Genomic DNA, 19,118 nt, shown 5'->3' on the forward strand with positions numbered 1-19,118 from the left:
AACCTCACAAACTCCTTATCGGCTAACATTCCTTGGGAACCTACGAGGTCGATAAATCAGTATAATTATCCCCATTTTACAAGAGGGGAACTGAGACAGAGAAGTGAAGAGACTTGCCCAAAGCCCCAGAGTGAGTCAGTAGCAGAGTTGAAATAAGAACTCAGGAGTTCAAAGGCTCCAAGCCAGGCAGCAGCGTGACTCACTCAAATAGCCTTTGACTCCCTCAACCACCTGCAGCATCTGACCAACAGCATTGCTGGCACTGGGAAAAGTGATAAATGGAATATGGAATATCAGCTTAGACTCAAGTAGCAGAGGAAAATTCATATATACCGTAACTTTAGGCCCACTGGAAATGGGGCCTAATATAAAGATGAAATATTTACCCTTTCTCTACTCCGTCCCTCCCCAAAGGTTCCCCTTTGTCCTGCTATCTTTTAACCCTATTGAAATCTGACCTTGTTTTTCTCCCCCATGGACCTATTCTTATGCTTCCAGTGTGGTAGGTGTATGTGACACACACTCTTTCAGCAAACGCAGGAAACAGAGGTTGCTTGAGTCCATATGGGGAGGGTATGGAGGATAAAAACAGTAACAAAAACCAAGTATCAGGAGATGGTTGGTATTATTGGGTCTGGTAAATGGCGGCTGGACCGAACCCAATGCAGTGGAGTTCCCTTTCCAAGGACCAGACCCTCTGTGGGTGTTCTCATTTTTGAGTCTCTTCTCAGAATCTGTTGAAAGAAGCAGTGCCCCCCTAGTGACTGAAATAGACCATTCTTGTGGTCAAACTGCTAGTAGGGCCCATGCCCACTTACCACCGCATCAATGTCTTAACTCTGGCTAGCCAAGATCACCCTTAGGGCTGAAAGGGAAGATGCCATTCCATGGAATATTTAAGCATTGACTTCTCTCCTGGAAACTAACAAGACCCAGTAGCACTGACTGTGATGGCAATTTTTATAGTGTGAACACAAGGCCCCTGGAAAGACAGGTGAAACCCTCTCTCTGATATCACAAAGGCCCCCAAAACACCTATCAGATGGGAATGAATAAGTCATTAGTGACCCGGGCAGGATTCCAACTGGTGGGCTAGATACAAACTGCTTCATAGCCCATTACCAATCCTCTGAGGCATCCAACGCCCAGAAAAGTAGGCAGTTTAGACAAAGAGCTGAAAACAAACTCTGGAACTGAATGCCCAAGTGCATTCTCACCAATTCAGTATGCTGACATTTTCCTTAAATAATTTGCTGGAAAGGAATATTATTTTGTGTGTTAACATAAACAGCTGCCAAGAAGACAAGTGAATTAGACAATCTTATAATAACTGTGACTATTTATCATGGGTATACCCTGGCACTTCACACAGAGAAGCAATAAAACAGAGCAGCCATGTCACGGAGATTCCTTTTGACAGCTGAGTTGCTAATATTCTCCATAACATAAAATCTCTCTCAAGAGATGTATGGGAAAGGTATATAACGGCAGAGCAGTGCTATGACATTCATCTTCATGACTGAGCTCTCCCATCTCCCCTCACCAGTGAAGATGAATGTCAGGAGAGATCGGCCAGCATGTATTAAACAGACAACCCGTGTATGCGCCTCTCCTCCCGCTGTCCTTCAGCTCAGAGGCTGCTTTAGATCTGAGCTGTGGAAGATGAGAAATGATGGGAATTTGTGGGTGAGTGGATATGTTAACATCACTGTGTTTCCCCTTACTTATGCATTCAAGGTCTGGGGTCACAGCTAACCTTCCTCCAGGCAAGGAGAGTTGGATGAGGCTTCCTCCAGAACCCATTATCAGCCTAAGCAGAGCGTTGCGGGAGGATACAGGGCTCTTCCACCAAAACACACTGAGCATGCTGTCTTCATAGTGCTCCCATCTTCAACCGGCCTGGGGAGCCACAGACTCTGATTGCTCCTAGATGTAACTATTTGCTGCCTACAGACTGGTACACTATACACTCCAATGACTGGGGAGTTGCTCTGTCATTGGTGAAAGAACAAGAGGTGTGTGTTAACCTAGAAAGAACAACAGATTGATAGATGGCAATATAAAAATATACTGACATATCACTGGATGTACAATTGAAAGACACCGCATACTCCACAACAAAACAATCCTATGCTAATGTCTCAACCGTATCCTGGTCCAGTATATGATTAAGAATTTAATTGCACATTCATGGCTTAAATTTACCCGTCAGCTGCTATTGAATCACCACACCGTAACTGCCTTGCTCATGACGTTAGGAGCCATTATATCGGAATCAGCATATAAGCATTATATGTTCTGCATCTGCTGGTGCCTATTCTGCCTGCACCCATGAGCCCATGCACAGAAGCCAAAGGCTACAGGCCTAGTGCAGCACCTACCACAATGGGGCCCCACTCTTGGTTGGCCGTTAGTCACTACCATAGAAAACATGATTACTAATAAAAATGAAGGTACGTAGGGGCCAGCTGTCCAACTAGCACATAAGCTTCTGAGCTGAGCTGAAGGGACAGTCTCAGGAGGAGTAGAGGTTAGCTGGACCAGGGCCGGCTCTAGGTTTTTTGCCGCCCCAAGCTCAGGTGGGGCTGGGGCTTGCAGGCGGCGCTGGAAGCGGAGGGAGTGATGTCCCCTTCTCCCAGCGCCTGCAGGGGCTTTACCTCCTCCCCTGCCCGGCCGCGCAGAGAAGCCCTGATATAAGGGGTGGCACAAGGCAGCGCAGCAGCCAGGGCGCAGATGAGGCATTGCAGCCCCAGCTCCCCGTCAGGACTCGCCCTCTCCTCTCCAGGTAGCGGCTGGGCCTTGGCAGCTCAGCATCCTGGGGCTGGGGCTTCCCCTTCCCGCTGTGGCCAGGGGTACGGCGCCCTCGCCCAGTCTAAGTGGCACAGCTCCGAGAGCACAACTGCCCCGGAAAAAGAGGATGGCCGGAATGCCGCCCCTGGAAATGTGCCACCCCAAGCACGTGCTTCCTTTGCTGGTGCCTAGAGTCAGTCCTGAGCTGGACAAAGATGAGTGTGGGGGCATTATTTGGGCAAGGTAAATGGTTATTTGAGCTGTTACTGACAAGGCACTCATTAGAGGCAAGAGAACCAGGACCCTTGATTCTCAAGCAAGCTTTATTTAGGGAGTTTGGGCTTGTTTTCACAGGGAACTGGAAGGTTTTTTTATTCCTGTCCTGACATAAGTTTCTCTTTGTTTCTCCTGCAAGGTGATAACATCACACTAAATGCACCCAGCAATGTTTGGATTGACTGTGATGTCATGCATGCAAGTGAGAACAATGTTGTTTTAACCTTCTAGGCCAAATGTACAAACACTAGCAAAAAGCAAAACAAAATCCAGTTTATTTTGCAAGGAGAAATGCATTCAGTCTACCTGGGGTTCCACAAGCCCCTAAACTGCACGACCATGTGTGGATGAGACTGCCCTTTACTGTGACAATGTGATCCATTAGCAGAGAGTGAAATGGAATACAGGCTAATCTGAACAAGTGGAACTTAATTAAATCCCGTGCACTGCTCTGACCATGTGGCTGAATTCCTTCCAGCCTAACTCCATGCATTCCTGGTTTCCAATCAATAAAAGTCCCTCCAGGGAACATGGGCCCTCTTCCTCCAGTTCCACTGCTCATGATACATCTTCCCTATTTTACAAACATTTTAATATAAACATTAAAAACAATAATTGATGCCCAAACCCCCACCCCATGTCCCTTTGTCCAGAGGTTGCTATAGGGTTGCCAGTTTCGGTTGGACGTACTCCTGGGGGTTTCATCACATGACATGATCTTTAATTCAAGTTTAATCTTTAATTCCTGGAGACCCCGGGACAATCCTGGAGGGTTGGCAACCCTAGGTTGCTAGCCCATAGCAGAGTTGGAATCTTATCTTTACCACAGACTCAGCCGGTTACATAGTCTTTAAGATCATTTAGTCTCCTCAACGGATGACTACAAAGGGAGTAACCTATCTCTGTCTTCCTCTCTAGAAAACCATCTCTCTGTGGAGTCTCCTTCCCTCCTGTGGGGTTGGCCTCTGGATGGTTCTCTGTCTCTCCGTTCTGTAACTCTCTCTCTCTGTAGGTTCTATCTAGATTTTGTGTCTGCTCGCTCGTTAAGTGTCTCCTGAGCCTTCAGATAACTTCTTTCTTGCATAGTCACCTCATATGTGCTGGATGCCAGTGCAGCCCTCATTACACCTTTTGTCTACTCCATCTGGAGACTCTCTAAAGCAGAGGTGGGCAAACTGTGGCCCGCGGGACTGTCCCCTCCTCCATCCCCCCGTCCCCTCCTCCGCTGTCCCTCTCCCCCACAGCCTCAGCTCACTGTGCCACCGGCGCCATGCTCTGGGCATGGGGCCGCGAGCTCCTGGGGCAGCGCAGGTGCAGAGCCCAGCCTGACCCGGTGCTCTGTGCTGTGCAGTAAGGCTGCCTGTCCTAGGGCAGCCACGCCGCCAGCCACGGGTACTCCAGGCAGCGCGGTAAGGGGGCAGGGAGCAGGGGGGTTGGAGAGAGGGCAGGGGAGTTCGGGGTGGTGGTCAGGAGCCAGGGGTGTGGATAGGGGGCGGGGCGGTCAGAGGGCGCGGAACAGGGGGGTTGAATAGGGGCACTTGGCGGCGGGGGGCCTGGGGGCAGTCAGGGGACAGAGAGCGGGGCGGGGGGCGGATGGGGCAGGGGTCCCTGGGGGCCATCAGAGAACAGGGTGGGTTGGATGGGGCAGGAGTCCGGGCGGGCCATCAGGGGGTGAGAAGCAGGGGGGTCGGATAGGGCATGGGGGCCCGGCTATGCCTGGCTGTTCGGGGAGGCACAACCTCCCCTAACCGACCTTTCTGAAATTGTATGAAACCCGATGCGGCCCTCAGGCCAAAAAGTTTGCCCGCCCCTGCTCTAAAGGCTGGATCCTCACAGGAGTACCTGTCTTCAAGGCCAGTAGGTCCTTGGCTTACCTGTTGTAATCTAGTGCCTACTTTCTCTGATCCTTGGCCCTGTTTTTTCTACCAGTGAAGCAGAGTGTAAAGGCAATGCCACAGACCCAGTGAGCCTGGCTCAAGGTGCAGACGTGTCTGCCACCTTCAGGTAGAACTCCAAATTCATAGGTAAAGTGAGTGAAGTCGCTCCCTGCTCAGGCCTTCACTTTGTGCCTTTGGGATCATTTTCATGTGTCATCCTACTCTGGGAAAACTAATTTCCCTCTCATGCCAGCACAGCACCGGGTGGTCGCTGGAATCAGGATTAGCAGGCACAACTCGTGCAGATTTAGAAAGGGTCTGTACTTGCCCAAGACAGGACTGAGTTTCATCCCTACAGTACATTAATTTCTGGAGAAAATGTGGCAGTGATGGGAGAAGCAGAGCAGGGCACTCTGCCCTCTGTGCCGACCACCACTCTGAAACACCCAGATGAATTTATCTGAAATAAATACGAATGATACGAATTGGGGATGGAAAAGAAAAACAGGTAGGCTGCCCAGTCCATCTCTCTGCCAATCACTGGAGCAGGGCCTTTAAACTATGTGGGTACCACTCCTTTGTGTTTCTGTGTACACACGAAGAGGGCTTCATGTTATCACCCCTCCTCCCTTCTCCACTCCCACTATACTCCAGAAGAGAGAATTCTGCATGTACCCTCGCTGTCCCCTGCATGCCAAATAACAGGGTCTCGCTCACATTCAATCCCTGCTGTCAGAAGTGCAGAACGTAGCAGGCTGGCATAAATTTATTGTGTGAGAGAAAGAGGGCACTGGCAGCTGAAGGTTAATGACATGAATACTGTTAGCAGGAGGTGAAGGGAGGCCAAAAGGAATGCACCAATGAAACACTTACTTGTAGTAACAGATATCAGAGCCCACCCGAATCCAGTGAGGCTTGCCTTGGAGAGCTTCCTTCACCGAATACATGACCGGCTGCATGCCTACATAAAACAAAAGCAGTTTCAGGTGACATGACTTCCTTTGCGTGAGTGTGCATGCTCTTTGCAGCTCTTTTACCAAAAGCAGATACACTTTTCCCCCCATCTCATACTTGATTTCAAAGCAGCCAACTCTCTATAGAAAACTATGGAGAGAGGAAGCCAGCTACCGGGAAATGAGTAGAAAATGCATCAGCTCCACTGGCTTTTCCAAGGTGTGAGATTCCAAGCAACTCTGCTTATGCAGGGACTGAGGAAGGGAAAGAGGACGAAAAGAAGAACATAAGAATCAGTACACTGGACAGACCAATGGTCTGGTTAGACAAGTATCCTGTCCTCTGTCCCACTGGAATACATCAATAGTCAGTCTAATCATCTGGAAACCCACCTCCTGCCATAATGGAAGCAACCAATGGACCGTGCATCTAGTCCAGGGATTGGCAACCTTTGGCACACGGCCCATCAGGGAAAGCCGCTGGTGGGCCGGGACGGTTTGTTTACCTACCGCATCCGCAGGTTCGGCAGATTGCAGCTCCCACTGGCTACAGTTCACTATTCTAGGCCAATGGGGGCTGCAGGAAGTGGCAGCTAGCACATCCCTCAGCCCGCGCCGCTTCCCGCAGCCCCCATTGGCCTGGAACGGTGAACCGCAGGCAGTGGGAGCTGGGATCGGCCAAACTTGTGGATGCTGCAGGTAAACAAACAGTCCCGGCCTGCCAGTGGCTTTTCCTGCTTGGCCATGTGCAAAAGGTTGCCAATCCCTGATCTAGTCCAATACTTTTTGCTAACCTCAACTAATATTGGATGCTTCATACAAAGGTATTAAACCTCCCGTAAGAACATACAGAGCTGGGTGCCCTAAAAATGCTTGTAACAATAATATCCCTCATTGGGCTGTATGATACCATGGGGGGCAACTTCTTCCTGACCTGCACCACGTTATCACCTTATGCCCTGAAAAGAAACTATGCAAACATTATCCATAGTTGCATGAGTCCAGCTCCTTTGCAGAAAGATTTTTGCGTACATTTTTGTATATAATTCCTTTGCTCTACGTGGGTCCCCCCTTCTACACTTAGGGCAAGCTTCTTGTCCTCATCTTTGACAATCTCCATAGTGCCTTCCCCATCCATTTCTTTCCCTTCCTCTCTTCCTGCTGCCTTTGTCTCCTTCATCCAGTCCAATTTACTGCCTTTCTCTAGGCTGCTTATTACATCCAGCCCACGATGCCTATGTGTGTTAATATCTAAGATTATATGATACTCTTTGGTGTCATTAATGCTGGGGGTTTACTTGCGTCACACAAAAAAAGGGTTATATCATCACAGCATTTTGCCTCCTCACTTTGGATTTCTTTGGTGTAACTCATCAGCACTTAAACAGCCGTGGAGTACATCTCTGAGCATACACAGGATTGTCCCATACCTCAACAGGAAGGTAACATGGAAAGAAACTTCAAATACAAACTCAATCACATCTCGGATTAACCTTTCAATTTTTGCTTCATGTGTCCACATGGGAGCGGGAACTATTTTTATAGTGGGGGTGCTGAGAGCCATTGAACCAAATGGTAAACCCTGGATATAATTGAAACCACCTCAAGCCAGGGGGTGCAGCAGCACCCCCACCACCCCTAGTTCCAGCACCTATGTGTATCCATACAATGCTTCTGCATGGACCGGTAACGGAGGGGATGCCATGATGCATCATGGGAGATATATACCTATCCAGGAGACTGGCCTTTCAGAGACAATGAGGACATGAGGTACCAGAACTACAACTCCCATGAAGCACCACAGCATCACAGCAGGACACAGTCTAATGTCAAACTTCCTCAAAACAAAACTTTTCAATTCATTTAGACAAACCAAAACATTTTGTTTCCGTTTTCTCAATGGAAAAGTCTAGTTTTCGGCCACGCTGTTCAGTTTTCTGACAAAAATTCAACATTTTCTGTGGGGAAAGAAATCCATTTTCTGACCAGCTCTGCTGCTGACTACAACTGCTCCTTGAGACGTTCTTTCACTGATATGAAAATTACACAGCACCATCTACCTGACAGGGAGATCAGAAGGACAGCCACAGTACACAGCCAACCCATGGTATAGCACATTGTCACCCATGCCACTTTTGCACAGTAGCAGGACTTGAAACTTCCAGCTCAGTGGGGTGAATAGTAGCACTGGTCAGTGCCTGGAGCAGCAAGTAGCATATTTTCTCCTATGCAGGAGTCAATGTCATGCATGCTGCTGACAATGCTATGGGCCTCACTCCATCCAGATAGCTAAGAGTTTCAATGCATCAGAAGCAATGGACAAGAATTTCCCCAATAGTCAATCACACACACAGTGACCACAGACCACACAATAGCTGGCCCTGGGGCTAGCCTCCTAACACAGGATATTATTTTCACATTTTTCTTCCAAATATAATTTTAATTGCACATTTTTAAATTTGATTCCTGTCCATTGAAAGCTCACAAAAGTGAGGGGCTAATAAGTGCTGGCTATGATCAGAGAAGCAGATGCCGGAGAACTTTCCACCAGTAAGGACCTGAGTCTACCCTACTGAAGCTACCCCATAGGGTATACCATTGAGAGATACTCTATAGGTTTCAAGAGGTACCATATCAGCCTCTGACATCCCCTTTGCCACTCCTCCTCAGTGCACTTCACTCTCAGGCCATTGAGAGAATTGCCCAGTCATGCTGAACAGTTTGGTGATTCAGGAAAGTGGAATAGCATGACAATACAAATTCATTTTCATTTGTGATCTATTTCAGAACAGCTGCACCACTGTAGCACATTAATGAAGATGCTCTACACCAACAGAAAAGCTCTCCTGTCAGCGGGAGAAGCTCTGGTCATTATAAGTCGGTATAACTATGTCCCTCAAGGGTGTGCATTTTTCACACCTCTGAGCAACGTAGTTATAGCAAAGTAACTCTGTAGCGTAGACCTGCCCTAAGTCCCTTTGCTATTTGTTATGGGTACACTGCTCCTGAGGTAGTTCCCTTGTTGATTTATGCAGATGCATCCACAAGGCTACAGAGGGAAGTAGTGTTTGACACTGGGCACTTATTAAACATTCTGGGCCAGATCCTCAGCTGGTGTAAATTAACATACCTTCATGGAAAGCAATGGTTGGTGCTAATGCCAAACTATGCCAGCTGAGGATTTGACACACAGTCTGTATGTAAAAGAAACAATTTCTCTTCTAAAATGGGCATTGAAAGCTCTGATTTGCCTGCCTGTTTTATGGCATCACATCCTTCCTCCTGAACAACAGACTGCAACTGGAGCTTAAAAATAGAGACAGAATCTTTTATTATTAAATGTTGGCAGAAACCTCAGAAGGTCTGGATGTGGATTTTAATTTCTCAATAAGCCTCTTAAACTGTGGATGCTTATTTGAAGATTAGCCAAATTTATTCAAACCTTATGAGATTTCTCCACTTCTGCACCACTCATTCAGCCCAAACAGATCCTCCTCCTTTACCCCACAGTCCCACTTTTAAATATCCCAGTCTCCAAACTCCTGCTCTTCAATTCCAAATCCCTCTTCCCATCCCTAAGTGCCCTTAAGGAGACAGAGAGAACTCCTTTGGAGGCTTTGTAGTTGCCCCTTCTTGCTGATTTCAAAGCAGCTGCTGTGCACCAAAGAGGGAGCCCATTCAGCTCTAATTCAGAAGGTGGACCAAGCAGTAGAGGATGAGATGACAGGAGACCTTAGCTGCTAGGAAATTGGTAGCAGGAGTGGAGGGTGGGAATGGAACCCATATTAATTATGCGGCTGGGAAGGAGAGAAAGGAAGAGGAGTAAGACAGTATTATACCCTGAAAGCCCCCAGGTTCACACCCCTTCTCCATGGTTCAGAAGGCACCCCGTGACTAAGTAAGTAACCCATGACTTATGGGACTCTAACAGACTCAAGAAGGTTTAAGCCTCCATGGAATCAATAACGTAGCCCTGTGCATGGGAGGGAACTCCAGCCCACTCAAAGGCTCATACCGTAATTAAACTGGCTGTTGACCTTCTCGCAGTTGATGATGTTAAAGCGGTAGGGAACGGCTGGCTTCATGGCACTGACCTCGAAGTAAAACCACTGGTGGTGCTGGACACTGTTCACATCGCTGTTCAGAATCAAATCATACTCAAATCTGGAGAGCAAGGTGTGAGATGGTGTCACCATGGGCCAGGCAGAATGACAGGATGGGATGTAACGAACCCACGGCTGCAGTTGCTTCATACAAACACTACAGCTGTCAGCCACTTGTGACAATGGGAGCAGGTGCCACTGAGATCACCAGTGGCAGGGGGAGCCAGAGGATGCCATCAAAGCCAATACTAGCCAAGCGTGCAATCGCACTCGTGTCCTACCCTAGCACAGCGTCATGTCTTTCCCTCCGCGCCTTGGTTTCTCACTTCCTTTAACTTCACACTGCCTAATACCTCTGACTCATAAGCTCTGCTCCCCTTGCTGACTGTTCTAAAGTCCACAGTGCTTCATCTTTTCACACAGCAGACATTACAAGTGTGACAAGATAGGACACAGCCACTGCTGGGATCTAAGCTACTTACTTGCGCACTTGGGTGGCTTTGCGAAGGTTTCCTGATTCAAATTTAGAGTAGAATCTCAGGCAGTCTGGAGCATCTGTGCTTGAGGGGCTGCAGCAAAACACAGAAATATATCTACTACCAAAAATTACCTTAAGGAGCAGTAACCGCGCCGATATAATTTATATAGAGATTTAGACTTACAAACAGAAGACATTTCAGAGCAGCTGTGGCCCAGCCATCCAGCTCAAAGCACCCGCCTGTATGGGGTAATTCTAAATCCCACTTTCTCCCACATCTTGATTTTCCTACCTCCAGCAACAGATCCATACACTCCTCAATCTCAATTACGTTCTTTGCTCCAGTCACCTTCCCCATTAACTTATTCCACAGGTTTATTATCCTTTGCGTGAAGTGGCTCTGCCCAAGTTCTCCATTTACTCCTCCCATTTTTACCTTATGCCCCCCTAAATTTTGGAGCCTTTAAAATTATCTTGAGCAATCTTAAAATTCTCTCTCCTTCTTCTTCAAACCTCCACCAGGTCACCTCAAACTCTCCTGCATCCTGTGTTCCTAAGAGGACAATCTCAGACCCATTAACTTTTTCCTCAGAATTTACTTGCTTCAGATTTAAGATCCTCTCCATTGCCCTGTGCTGCCTCTTCTCAAGGGCAATAATGATTTGTCAGAAAATGGTGCCCAGCCTCGTTCAGAGTACCCAAGATGGGTGTCTCAGCTGCCTTACTGCACAGCATCATTGTACCACCCCTTTTAGTTTTAGGTTCCATTGCTCTGCTAAAACCACGCAGTATCTGGTTTGCTTTTTTCTACTGCCACGGTGCACTGGGCTGGTGGTTTCAGGGACTCTTCCTCAATAGCCTGCAGATCCTTTCCCTGAGCCACATGCTGAGAGACAGCTTGTGAAGGGGTGTTTATCTCACACTTGCCCCAAAAAGGTTACTGTGACTAGAAAAGGGGGCTAATTAACCCAATAAGTGACAGCTGAGGGGAATCAGGTGGCTAACTAATCAATCCCCTGAGGGAGGGAGCCCAGCCCAGGGGGAACAAGCTGGGCTGGGATTTATAAACACAGGAAACTGGAAGCTGAGGGGGCTGCTGAGAAATATTTTGCTGTCATTCCCTGGGAGGAGTGTTTGGAGGCTGCAGAAACACAGCTTGTAGTTGCTCCCTGGGAGGAGGGAATGGTGACAAACCTTGGGGGAGGTGGAGCACCAGATGGTAAGGAAAGGGCTCAGGGAAAGGCAGCAAGGTCCAAGAGGGAGCAGACCTTGACTGCTGGCTAGAGGGCCCCTGAGCTGGAACCCAGAGTAGAGGGCGAACCCAGGTTCCCCTGCCAGCTACTGAGGGAGTGAATGGGAAGGCTAGGGTACCTAGGATGGCCGAAGGAAGACTTTGGTACTCCGGAATGGGAAAATGCGTATTGTAGCCTGGCTGGAGGGCTGAGTCATGAAGAGGCAGCGGCAGCTCACTGAGCGAGAGAAGAGCTGCTGCAGACCCAGAGAAAGAGGCAGAGAGACAGCATGCAACTGCAAGAAGGGGCATCAACCTTGCAAAGCTAGTCCCCAGAACAGCCATGAGGAGGCGCCATCCTGGCTATGAGTGGCGCACCCCGTCACACAACCTTGTTCCTTACACTGGATCCTATCTACCAGGCTAATGTTTTGTACATTTGTCTAAATTGAATCAAATGCTGGCCTAGTCACCTAATCTATTACTGATAGTAACAGTAACAGTACACTACAAGGAATACCTACCTGCGCCCATCTAAATCAAAGACAACTCTGTCTATCACCTCACTTGGCTGGATTAGACGAGAAACATCCTCAAATATTTTGGCCCTGGAAAAGAAAAACAAATTGTGAGTCTGTCTGCAGACACATACCGCTGTCTTGAAGGATCCTTGCTGAGGAAGCGAACTGAGGCTTATGATATTCTTTCCAGGGCGTTGGGGAGAAGGGGGATTCCTGTGCAGAATTAAACACCTGTATTAACTAAACAAAAATATCCCTTAGCACTTTATGCAGTTCACCAATTTGGCTTTTGCATGACTGTCATGACTGGAAGACACCTTTAGAGTTAAATGACTTGTCATTCACATTCTGTAGGATTTATCCCCATTTCTTCTCATTCAGTCTCAGTGAATGAGTCACGTACACCTAGCAATGGAGAATTTGTCACAATGGATCAGACTATTGGTCTATCTATTACAGACTCCTGGCTCCATCAGTGGCTAATGAGCCCATCCCCCCCCTACCCCCCCCGGGTAACGACCAGTTGTACGATGCCATATGTGTTCTCGAAATTTCCTTCCTGACCTTTGCAGCAATCAGCGTAAACACTGAAGCATGACACGATTATCCCTGTCTTAGCTCTATGGTTACGTGTGTCATTATGGTCATAAAAGCGGGGCTTTCAGAACATTAGTGCAGGGAAGAGGTGAGAAAATGACGGCCTCTGTGAAGAAGATTCCTGGCATTTAGCTACTACGGAAAGTGTTCCCATCTCTATAGAGCACAGAGGTTCAAAAAAGCTCAGAAACTTGTGTCTTTGGTAAATGCCACGTTATTAGTATCATTCAGTCCTAGAGCTTAGTTCAAGAGACAGCAGAATCACCCAGCCTGTTTGGGGTCTGGTAAGCATTACTTGTGCTACTAAGAATAAATGCCCTCTAAAGGAACTGCAGAGGAACACACATGGGGCAGGGGGGGAAGGGTAGCCCTGAGAAGAATCCCCTCTCCCAACACAGTTCCCCCCACACTCCAACACACAATTTATCCTCCTCAGTTGAACAATGTAAATGAGGTGAGAGCATTAATGCTAATTGCCAGGTGCACAATGCCTTCCATGGGAGGATCCCAACACACTTCACAAATATTTAATTCCTTTAGCAGGGGAGGCAGAGAAGTATTTATTCACCTTTACCTTCCAGATAAGGAAAGTGGAGAGGTGACATGACTTGGTCACTGGCAGAGGCAGGAATTAGGCTTCCTAACTCCCCATCTGTGCCAAGAACATCTTAGATGCCAGTGTCTTCAACCTCAAGAGAAAAATCTGAATAGTATAAGCGTATAGCTCAGTTTTCCTTCTTGTGATAATCCATTGTGTGGGTCTCCGCAAGGACTGCAGAGACCAATGAAACTTGATACAGAAGTGATGATCAACACCCATCAAAAGCCAGGCAGTAAGACATGAGAGTCCCCAATACTACAAGACGTGAGTCCCTATTTGCCCAGCTGTGGAGAGCTACCTGTGGGATGACAATAAAGCAGAATCACCTTTGAACTCCATATTTCCGCTCCAGCAGGGACTGGCAATAAGGAGGGGGCTGGTGGCCCCAGAAATCAGGGAACGCCAAGACCCTGTAGTCCGGAATGGACTTGGTGCTTCCAGCCCTGGCCATGTAGAAGTGGGGGCTGTGGAATGGGATATCCCCTTGGTGTCTCTCCAGAAGCTTTGTCACTATGTTTGAGGCTCCCACTCCTCCCATGCGGCTGGGACCTAAGCGGCTCACACAGTGAGTGTGAAATGTTTGTGTGTCCCAGGAGGCTTCTTTTAGGGGAGGAGGCAGAGTGGGTGCATGGCTCCTGCATGGATCTTCTCTTTCACAAAGGGCATCTGCATCTCGGATTGATTCTCCCATTGCTTGCTTTTCAAGGGCTGGAGCCCCAGTGCATTTCTCCTTCTTTGCCCAGCTCTGCACTGGAGTCTTGAAAGCTGTTTCCTCTGGCTCTGGCCCCATGGCACTTTGGTCCCTGTGTCTGCAATGCTGCTGCTTCATGAAAGCAGCATTCGGAATGACTCGGGGGTGAGTGCCTGGCAGGCTCCCAGGCATATCCTCAAAGTCCTTCTCATCTTCAGACCCTGTTTCCAGCTCCTTTAGATTTAAAGAATAAAAGAAAGGAAAGAAATAAAGACAGATGGTGTCTCCTTCCAGAAGGAAATAGAAGAAAGAAAAGGGAAAACATTTAATTTACAGGCCTCTCAAAGTCTGCTTGCCTCAGTGACCCAGAGAGATAGAAACCCACAACCCACCTGCCAGCATTCCTATTCCTGCAAGCGATCTCTCATCGGTTCCCAGAAGCTAAACAAGGTCAGGCTGGTCAGCTGCTGGGTGGGTAACCCCCAAGCAAAACCTGGAGCATTACAGGAAATTGCATGAGGCAAAGTGATGTGCTTCTCTTTGAACTGATGCTCCAGCATGATGCAATGGGGCCAGTCTGCCAAGCAAAGTTCCACCCTTCCTAAATACAGGACTGCAATGTTAATCCAAGTTCCTGGCCACTTGCAGTCATCACAAATACCACAGCATTTTGTATGATAGGAGATGCATGAACCCTGGTGTCTTGTTTAAATTTGAATAATTATATTCTGCCTTCCTACATTCCTCCGCCTCCAGTACTGAGTACAATATTCTTCTTCACTTCCTGTCCCAAACTGTTAAATGACTGGTTTGATCTACCCCAGAACTGTCTGCATTTTAAGCAGTGATGGTGTACGCTTCCCCATCACTGTGCTCCAACCCTGACCTTGACTGACCACCTCTGGGGTAGACAAGCCAGTTTAATCTTCGTGTTCCATCTGATTCTCGGCATCTCTGTTGAACCTGCCAACAAGGGTACAACGTAATCTCCATTCGTGGATGTGGGTTTTTTCTCACATGGGTATTTAATTATTTATCCACTGGGCCCCCATCAACCGAGACCCAGCCTTTTTGCTAAATGCCACCAGACAGCTCTCCAATGTTAACACCTTTCACCCACTACCAGCTGGGGCTGCACTCAACCCAACGAGCTCCAGGTGCGTCTACGTTTTGGATTCTCCGATACCTTGAGTCATCCAGTGCTCCCCTTTGCAGTACGTCCGTCTGCCCACCTCCTCTCAGTCAGCATCCCCAGTACTGCACATCCCTACCTGCGTTCACAGATAAAGGAAGTCACAATGTTATCCTACCTGGAAAGCAAGGGAAAGTTCAGGACACATTGCCTTATACTGCTCAAGCTCCTCCTCTGGCCTGTCAAGACCTGGCTTTGAGCTCAATTTGTTCACATCTGTCTCCAAATCATCATCCTTCAAAAGTCAAAGTAGGAAAAGAAATAAATTAAAGGTGCTATCGATCCATTTGGGACGGTCTCTGAGTTGATAGTTATAAAACGGTATATTACATCCTGCCTTTCATCTGGGAATCTCTAAGCACCTGACACACGTGAAGTAAACCAGCCACCCTTGGCAACTAGATGAGAGCAATGAAATTCATTTTTATGGAAGGGCAAACAGAGGCACAAAAGTTTAAGTCACCTGCCCACAGCCATAGAACGATCCACTGGCATGTAACTCAAAAGTCCTGGACAAGATTTTCAAAAGTGAGTAGTGGGTTTGGGTGCCTCGCTATTTGAGTGCCCAAGCTGAGACACCTTATAGGGGCCTGATTTTCAGAAAGTGCTGAGACCCACCCTCTGAAAATCATGCCCATTTAAAGGTGTCTCAACTTGGCCACCCAAAAATTGTGGCACCCAAAGCCACCAGCCAGTCTCCTGAGTATCCAGGATGTGCTGATGTAACCTGCAGATGTGCTGCCTCAGGTGTTGAATGAAGGAGTGAGAAAACACCTTTGATTCAGAGACCAGACAATCAAACAATTTAGATTTAAGAAAATCTCACAGTATGTCACAGGCAAAATGAGTTTTGCTGATTACCAGCAAAATAGCATCTTCTAGTGTCCTGCCTCTTCAAACCAAGATTGCCTTGGTCCCCACTGCTGCTCATCAGGGCCCCCTCTCTCTGCCTTCGAAACCCAAATCCCCATCCCTCTACTACACACCTCACTGAGCCCTCAAGCACTGATTTCTCATCTGTTACTTTATTTATATCTTTCTACGCTATTGATAAATAGCTTTTAGTCTCTTGACCAATCCATCTTCTGTTCATTTTTTTTTATTCTTTTGGGTTTGCAGTTATCTATAAAGCAACGACAAGGATCATGTCTGAAACTTGCACATCCAAAGGCAACTGTGCACTGACATGCATCCCCCTCCATATCAGATACAAGAGTCAAAGACATGCAGTGTCAAGTGTTTAGTCATCGCATAAGAGAATGGGAAGGGGGGGTCGGGTGGATAAATGGCATTGATGAATGGCTGCGACATGACAGCATTATTCAAATAATTCAGCATGCAGTTAGCAAGCATTCACCACGAAACCACAACAAAGAAGCAATTTGCTCTTGATAATAACTTCAGAAATGATTCTATTTATCAACAAACTCCCATGAACACCAGGGTGTCGACAGCAGTTCAAACCCTGAGCCATAGCAGTACTGAAAGGCTGAGCTGTTTCTACAAAGTGTTACTTGTGTTGACTTGAGGCGGAGGTTGGAACTGGTTGACACGGGAGTCAGCAGTGAGTGTCGGAGGTTTGCTGGGCTCTTGAAGACTGGTTTGGATGGACTGACAGTTTGGAGAATTATGTGGAATCTGTAGGGGTGGGTTTTAATGATTTGGATGGTGGGGATGGGCTCCATGACAGGACTGGATGTTCGACTGGTACGGGGACTCCGGTTTTGGTAGAGCTGATCAAATAGTTAGAGAGAGGATTCACAAATATTTTCACCAATAAAAGTGTTGTGCTAAGTTCACTATGATTAGTATTAGACATTATTCACAAATATTTGAACACCCGCCAAGTAGCTGTGAAAAAGTTTTTGAATCACAAATGTATCAGGAACTTGAGCACAAATGATTCTTTGCACAAAAATTTTCACTGAAAGTTCATGACTCATCCTACATTATCAATCTGTGTAAAAGTCAGTCAGAAGGTGGGGTAGTATGAGACTTATGAGACCAACTGTACGAGACCAATAAATAAAACTCATATTCAAAGCAAAGTGTTGGCAAACAACCAATAAACTAAAAACTGTTCACAACTAGTTGGTGAATCCTTATGAATAATGAACATAATTACAGATTTTAGGATGTGTTTGGGAATGAATTACTAAACAAAAAAGGGGCTAACTTGGCAAAGAACATGATTTCTAATGAACAGTTTGGCCAGTTTTCAGATGAAAATAGTCACTAAAGGGAAGGTTAGCACACTGAGCCCATATGCTTTCTTTCCTTTTTGTCATTTGGGTGACATATTAATGTTCAGGTAGGCAGGGCAGGCAAACAGTGAAAAGACCATTCAACTCACATCTAAACTGCATCAGATCACACGGCATTTGTGCCCTTTTGAATTTGATGACCACAAACATTTGTAGGAACAAGGTTTTGTTTGCAAAGATGTTTGAGAGGGCGAAAACTCATTCATGCTGGAATGTGTGTTTGTACAAAAATGCATTTTCACAGCAGAAACGTTTGCATGTGTAAGCAGGGTCTGAATGAACTCTCCCCTGACAGCTAGTTTGGGAGGGGGAGAGACTTCAGGGGCAAACTGAATATACATGAATACACTACTCTGTGTAGGTATCTAGCAGACAGGAGTTGTGTTACTCCAAGTGATCAGCTTTGTCTGGTGTTGGGTTACAAATCATGCCATCAGGTGGTCGAGTGACATCTACATAGAACACATCAGCGGACATCGGCAATACCAGGAGGGATGAGCTGGAGTGCCAATGAGAAGCACTGTTGGGAAAGTTACTGAAATACTTTCCTGATGAATTGTATTTTGTAAATTTTCTAAATGCTCAATTACTGAGGGACAATCTTCACTCATTGCTATATTTGCTTTCCACAGCCAACTCTGTATAACTTTTCATGAGTGATGTACCCGAATACTTGGATGCAAATATCCAAACTGTATTCTTAAATGTATTCACCTAAATTTCGGTTTGCTGATTATGCACTATATGTATCTTATGACTTTTAAAACAAACTTTGTATTTGTGGATAATCTAAGCACTATACCCAGATGTACAGACACTCTTTTCTTAACCTGTGTATTATTATATAACTTTTAATACTGAATGCAGGGGTAGTGAAATGTTGTTATCAATGTTATCTTCACCGTATGAGTAAAGGGGAGCAGAACTGTGTTGAGCTTCTCCCGACTGAAAGGAACTCGCTTAGCCAGGGGCTCGAATGCCATACCCCTAAGAAAGTAAGAGGGGCAGAGACAGGTCTCCCAGCCAGGAGGTGTGGACTGTCCCTAAGGGTCTCTGATCTAGTTTAACCTGTCTCTTCCCACTGTTCAAAGATAGAGCTAAATAGGCTTCATTAGGAGCCCTTTGTTATGTTAAAGTGCTCAAATGAGAGCTGAAATCACTTGAGATGGGGCAGTGTTTCTGCCCAGCCTGCCATAGCTGAAAATCATTAAGAGACTGATGTGCAGAGATCACAGCAAAGAGGCAAGTGGCAGTAGAAGATGACTGACAGTTGGCTGGCGAACAAGCGGCTGGCGAGGCAACGAGCGGCTGACGAGCAGCGGGCAGGGTGACTAGTGGAGAGGAACCGTGGCTGGCGGGCCAGCCAGGCAGTGAGGAACCACAGGTAGTGGGCCGGCCAGCAGAGAGGAACCGTGGCTGGCAGGCCGGCCGGTGGAAAGGAACTATGGCTGGTGGGACAGCCAGGCGGCAAGGAACAGCGGCTGGCGGGAAGGGCAGGACGGCCAGGAACAGCGGCTGGCAGGCTGGCCAGGTGGTGAGGAACC

At 47.2% G+C, this 19,118-nt stretch overlaps 1 protein-coding gene across 1 annotated transcript in view; it reads right to left on the reverse strand.

Moving 5' to 3' along the window:
- AGBL1 (AGBL carboxypeptidase 1) overlaps positions 1 to 19,118 on the reverse strand; it is a 354,668-nt gene that overhangs the window by 280,082 nt on the left and 55,468 nt on the right. The window contains exons 9-14 of the mRNA XM_027822795.3: positions 15,429 to 15,545; positions 13,754 to 14,352; positions 12,233 to 12,316; positions 10,482 to 10,568; positions 9,912 to 10,060; positions 5,817 to 5,904 (exon numbers count right to left, since the gene is read on the reverse strand). Of these exons, the coding sequence (XP_027678596.3) occupies positions 5,817 to 5,904; positions 9,912 to 10,060; positions 10,482 to 10,568; positions 12,233 to 12,316; positions 13,754 to 14,352; positions 15,429 to 15,545 (1,124 nt within the window). The remainder of the gene's footprint in view (positions 1 to 5,816; positions 5,905 to 9,911; positions 10,061 to 10,481; positions 10,569 to 12,232; positions 12,317 to 13,753; positions 14,353 to 15,428; positions 15,546 to 19,118) is intronic.

Source organism: Chelonia mydas, chromosome 10, assembly GCF_015237465.2.
Source record: "Chelonia mydas isolate rCheMyd1 chromosome 10, rCheMyd1.pri.v2, whole genome shotgun sequence".
Lineage (NCBI taxonomy): Eukaryota > Metazoa > Chordata > Testudines > Cheloniidae > Chelonia > Chelonia mydas.